The 5,793-nt window shown below is 43.6% G+C and overlaps 1 protein-coding gene across 1 annotated transcript; it reads left to right on the top strand.

Annotated features, from left to right (window-relative positions):
• Positions 1-220: 220 nt before the first annotated feature.
• On the top strand, positions 221-790 carry LOC147971028 (uncharacterized). The gene is made up of 2 exons (XM_087522825.1): positions 221-397; positions 488-790. The coding sequence occupies exons 1-2, from the start codon at positions 221-223 to the stop codon at positions 788-790; spliced, it is 480 nt and encodes a 159-aa protein (XP_087378951.1).
• Positions 791-5,793: the final 5,003 nt, after the last annotated feature.

Raw genomic sequence — 5,793 nt, 5'->3', positions numbered from 1 at the left:
TTTCGCACATGACCACCACATGTCAGTGTTATGAGTTGGTTCAAATATTCAAACTGCAAAATACAATGTGGCAAATCATCAATATAGCTTCCCCTTCTCCTCTTCTCCATCTGACAGACAAAGGCATCGAGCAGATCTTGAGCAGTTCCTCTGTTTCTTTCCCCATCTTCTCGTTCTTCTTCCTCTCGAGCAATTCCTCTATTTCTTCCTCTCCGGTGATATGTCGACCTCCTCGTCAGCCCCCCGTTCCACGCGGCCGGTGTATGGTCCAGTGCCGATGACTCGATGCACTGACTGCCCACGGACTGCGCCACTGAAGCGGTTGACTTCGAAGGAGGAGAAGAATGGGAACTTTGGGCGCGAGTTCGTCAAATGCAAGAGCAAGCCGGAGGGGCAGGTTAGATCTGAGTTTTCCTCGCATCCTTTATCTCTAATTTCTCAAAAATCTATCAGATTTGGGATTTAGGTTACGTGATTTCGTTTTCAGATTGTGAAGAAATGCCACCATTTCGAGTGGATGGATGATTACATCCAGAGGCTTCAAGGGTTGGGCTTGCTGGATTCGAGGGGGAATGCAATCCGCGAGTTCAATCTGCCCCATGACAGTGCCGCTCCGGCAGCAGCAGCGCGTCCAGAATACCCGATGGTGGTAGATGTCGAACTGAAGACGGAAATGAAGAAGATGAACAAGAACTTCAAGCAGCTGATTGAGTTGAAGAAGCAATCCAATCTGATAGCTTTAGGAATACTTGCTCTAGGAAATTTTTACTTGATGGCCACCTCTCGTTAGAGATGTTTGTCTACTGTTGTTGCCACTGTTTAGCAATCCAAGTCTGTTTATCTCAAATGCAACTCTGTTTAGTGCAACTGTCGATCTCTGAATGTATGCAATTTACTGTTATGTTTCGACACTTTCAGTTTCGGCAGAAGACAACTACCAGTTCAGTGATAGGATTATTTTGTTAGCTAATAACCTCGAGTGTTGGATCATACCCTAGCTCGTCAGATGACAGTAAGCAGTACTTGAGCAGCACAAGGGATATACATCAAGTTCATCTCTTCTCTCTCGCACTTGCCAAACTTTTGTCATCGAGTTTGTCAGTTCTGCTAGAAAAAAAACCTAGTTCACGGGCCCAAAGAGAGTCAAGTTGCAATAGGCTCACAAAGGATAAATGAGGCCCAGAAACAAGCGATGTTTCTTTTTTTGATTAGGAACAATTGCTTTGTTCTTTTTTGTTTCTGATTGATTTTTTCATTAATTTGATTGCCCAATTGCTTCTATTTCATTGAGGGTTTTTTTGGCTTTCCTTTATGGGTCCCTTCATTTTTTGATTTGATTTCTCTTCACCGTATGTGCTTTTGTTTTGCTTGCTCACAACCTGGCTTAGTTTGGCGGTGAAGTAATTTTAGAATCAAAGTATTTGCAAACCGCAATATTATTATGCCTAGCGAACCAATACTTCAGTATTGGAAAAAGAGGTCCAACCCTCTTTTTTATATACTTCAAAAATAGTGTAGTTTTCTAGATATTAAAGTATATAAAACTACACTTTTGACTAAAGCCAAACATCTCAAAGTATTTGATACTTCAATATTTCTGGAAACCAAAGTATTCTTGGAATACCTAAAAAATACAGAGCTCCCAAACCAAAGCCGTGCACAATATGTTCTTATTTTTAGAAGGCATCTATAAACACATCATTTTTAGTTAGTTTGGTTAATTTTTCCCACGTCAATTAGCCGTGTCTAAACTCGGGACAAAAAAATACAAACATAACAAAGCATTAATATAACACACATAACTTAACTTAGATAGGGTTGCTAGGGCAACACAAGTTCTTACATATAACACGACACCAATAGATAATTAACCTTACATAGATAGGGTAGCTAGCTCGGGCAACACACACACCAAACTCACACTACATAGTAGATAGGGTAGCTAGGGCAACACCGCCATGTCTTCACTGTCGTCTTCACCTTAACCGCCGGCTTCACTGTCTTCTACACCGTCGGCTTTAGTACTGCTCCTCCTCAAGGCCGTTCTCACCGAGGTTGTATGGGAGGCTGTGCATGCAGTTGCGAGCGGGGAAGGCTCTATCGAAGTCGGTGAAGATGTTATAGGTGGTGAATGCGATGAACTTGCACCCACAACAATACACCTTGCCGAGCAGGTAGTGGGCATCGAACCTATTGGTGAAGTGGACGACGAGTCCTACCACTGGAGTGTTGGCGTGGGGACGCTGCTCCATGAGGTTGAACATGGGCGGCGAGCCCGCCGGGAGGTGGTGGAAGCTCAGTGCTACCCCTCCAGCGTGAGAACGCCCACACACGAAGCGATGCCTCGACGACGATGTTGGCGGGGTACCGCCGTTCCGGCATGTGGGGCGGCTCTTGGAACGTTAGCCCGTTGTACTATGTCTTGCTCACTTCGCTGAGTGTTTGATTTGGCTTTTGGGGGAAGAAGAGAAGGGGGAGGCGCATATGGATCTGTAGAAGAAGAGGCAATGAAGGGTGGTTTAAATAGCAGGGGGAGACGAAGAGGGTACATGCAGAAACATCGTAGATCGTGACTCAGTGCGTGCATGAACCGATGCGATCATCAATGTGTGAACATGAATCGATGCGAGCGTGCTCTGCTTTGGCGGCTGCTTGTCTCCCCCTTCTGCGTGCTCTGCGTTGGCGGCTGCCTGCCTCCCACAACTGAATCGAGCGGCAGCCGTGCGGCGTGAACCGATGCCTCGACATATGGACGCGAGCGTGCAACCTCCCCCTTCTGCCACCGGCATGTATGCCTGCAACGCGTGAAGCGACGCTGCAGAGCGACTGAATCCACCGGCAACTGTGCGACACAGATCGATGCGTGCGTGTCGGCGTGCATGCATGCGATTAGGTCTAGGTCACTAGATGCGTGCGTGGCGGCGTTCACATGCATAGCAGGCTACATCGATGCCAAAGACGGGCATGCATAGCAGGCTGCATCCATCGATAGCGGGCTTTTTAAATTTATTACCAACAAACTAACGGGCCCGTCCTATGAACACAAACACGGCCAAACCAGCAAAGCCACAGCCACAGTTAACAGAGTCCAACATGGCCCCACAACTCAGTTAACGGCCAAGACGGCAAGCGTCTGCTATGAACATTTGTGAGAGTTTCAGCTAAGGGAGTGGGGAAAAGTGAGCAAAAGTTTGGAGTGTGGGGAAAACTGAGCACAACTAAGGAATTGGGGGCATAGATGGAATAAGCCCTTTTATTTTTGGAGAAAAATAGTTTGAATAAAACCCAAATAACTCCAAATTGAAAATAATTCCAATGGGATTTTGAATTTAATTCCTTTAAAACTTCCAACTCATATTTCATATATTTTGAAGAAGTCATTTTATCTTCTCTCATGAAAATCATTGAGTTGCTTAAAGTTTTTCTGAATTTGAAATATTTACAAATGGAAGTCAAATATTTTCAAAACCCCTTTTTCATTTAATTTAAATGGAAGAAGTCATATCATCTTCTCTCTAGGGTTTTGTATTTGAAAAGAGTTTGAATCCATGGAGATCAGAAAGCAAAGGTGAAAGTTTGGGAAAGTCATTTCATTCCCTCTCATTTAACTTTCAAAAAGTTTCAAATCCACTCACTTTCAGTCAATCAATCACACAACAATCAAGCAAAACTATCTATTTAATATAACATTCCAAAATTTTAAATTTTGGGATGTTACAAACCTACCACCCTTAAAATGAATCTCGTCCTCGAGATTCGGAGAGGCTAGCAAGAAATAGGTTAGGGTTTGGGGGTCTCCTCACAATCCATCGATTGTCGCAGGAGGGGGGGGGTCTGGGGTGCTACCACCCTTAGAAGCATGGTTACGGTTCCATCAAAAACTCATATACTTCCTCATTTTCATTGACAGTGTCGACCTTCTCAGATTCTCGGGAAAGTTCCTTCTCCGAGATCTTCCGGTAGTGGCATAACCTTTACCGCAATTCTTATGTCCTTTCATCTTGATAAGTTTCTTCTGGGACTGGGACTTCTGAGCTGACGGGTCTGGCGCCAATACTAAACAACTATCGATATCTCATGGAGGTCAACCATTTATAGTTTCTCCTGCGGAAAATGGGTCTGGGCTTGAACCTCACCGTATATCCTACGATTGGCAACAACTGCCTTGTACAAGGGAAAAATTGTCATACCATTCTAAGGTTCAAACAAGGTTTTGATCGCCGTATCTTTACTATGGGAAAGTCACTCAGATTTACCATCCCATACAACAAGGCGAATAACAAGAGTAAGTTGGTATGGTGATCAATCCATCCCGCACCCAAATCATTACCTTGTATATGGTTTAGCGAATCTCGCATTCTAACATTCGGTCATCCTCACAAGCATTGCAAAATTTCTCTTGTCCATGAACCGGGTTCGGAAAAAATCCATTGATTCTACAAGCCAAAGAAACATCTATCGTTCCTTCACTACTCTCAGGTTTTGCGTTACTCCTATAAGATCATTTGGTTTTTCCTTCAGCAAGAGTGTGCTTGCTTCTTGCCAGGTCCTGGGGCCTGTGGGTTATGGCCCATATCATCACTTGTAAACCTTGAACTCATCATCGGGGCAACTGCTCGTTATTCCAACCTCCAGCTTCCTAGCATTCTTAATTCCATCCAATTGTACTTTCCTTCTTCCTTATATTGGTACCAAACTAAGACGTGATTACTCAGACTCATCATGGAGTTACAATTTCTCCATAACCAACATTCTACCTCCTTTATATCCAATAGTACTTCATCCCTTTATATTCTTGGGGTATCCAACATATCGAGATAAAACTCATACTTATTTTGTCCGAAATACACTCTGTGGAATATCATTATCTTTACTAAGGGTCAAGTGCCCTCACAGGGTACTACCACCCTTGACATGCACAATTTCATCCATAGACCATATTTCTCATATCCTCGAAAATGGTCAAAATCTTTCTTCATAGAGTAACAACTCATAACGATTCAGCGTATGAAATCATGACACAAGAACTTTATTGATTTCATGAATTCATTACAACATCTCAAACTTCCATTCCATAACTCAACTCCATATCCCCCCCAAAATGCTTCCTACTACGCTTATTACCAATATTAAATTCTCAACTACTCAGCTCCAGCTTTCATCTTGTCGGGACATTTTATTAGCATAGTGTCCTGTTTCCCTGCAACGTAAACAAATAACTTCTGATAAGTCTTTAGGCTTCTTGGGGATGGTGTCCGCCCTTTGGGCTCTTGGCTTCTTCTTTCGACATTAATCAGCGTAATGACCTAAATCCTTGCACCTGTAATAGGTGATATGACTCAGATCCTTCTCTGCAGAAATTGGGTTGTTCCTGGAATCCACTCTATTTCTCTTCCTGGACTTTTCCGTTCCAATCAGGGCTTCTATTTCCTGTGGGTCATACTCTACTTCCTCTGTTGGGAATTTTACTAGGTCCCCATTCAAACAATTGTGGGAGATGTGTCCTTCTTCCCCACATGAATAAGATGACTTGGTGTAGAGTTTAATTGGGTCTACTTTGGGTGTGTCCTCCACCTTTTCCTTCATCACAGGTTCTTCTAAAATTTCCATGAGGGCTCCTTTCATTGCTTCTTTCTTTTGATGGATGGTTCTTTGTACAATGGGGTAAAGGTGACACTGAGCAGGGTAGTGGGTAGTTCCTTCACACAAGAAACAAGTGATCTGCCTAGTTGGGCATTCTTCAGCTGTGTGACTTCCTTGACAGTTAGGGCATTCATCCTTGTGTTCTGTATG

The sequence above is a fragment of the Triticum urartu genome, chromosome 5A (genome assembly GCF_056163025.1).
Source record: "Triticum urartu cultivar PI428250 chromosome 5A, HENAU_Tu73, whole genome shotgun sequence".
In the NCBI taxonomy this organism is placed as follows: Eukaryota; Viridiplantae; Streptophyta; class Magnoliopsida; order Poales; family Poaceae; genus Triticum; species Triticum urartu.
The sequence above is the reverse complement of the archived record's forward strand: the minus strand, read 5'-3'. Positions and strand labels throughout refer to the sequence as shown.

What these genes read in the sequence shown, in the direction of transcription:
- LOC147971028 (XM_087522825.1), top strand. Translation starts at nt 221, where the DNA reads ATGTCGACCTCCTCGTCAGCCCCCCGTTCCACGCGGCCGGTGTATGGT. An exon ending in AGAGCAAGCCGGAGGGGCAG is followed by an intron (nt 398 to 487) that starts GTTAGATCTGAG and finishes TTTCGTTTTCAG; the next exon opens with ATTGTGAAGAAATGCCACCA.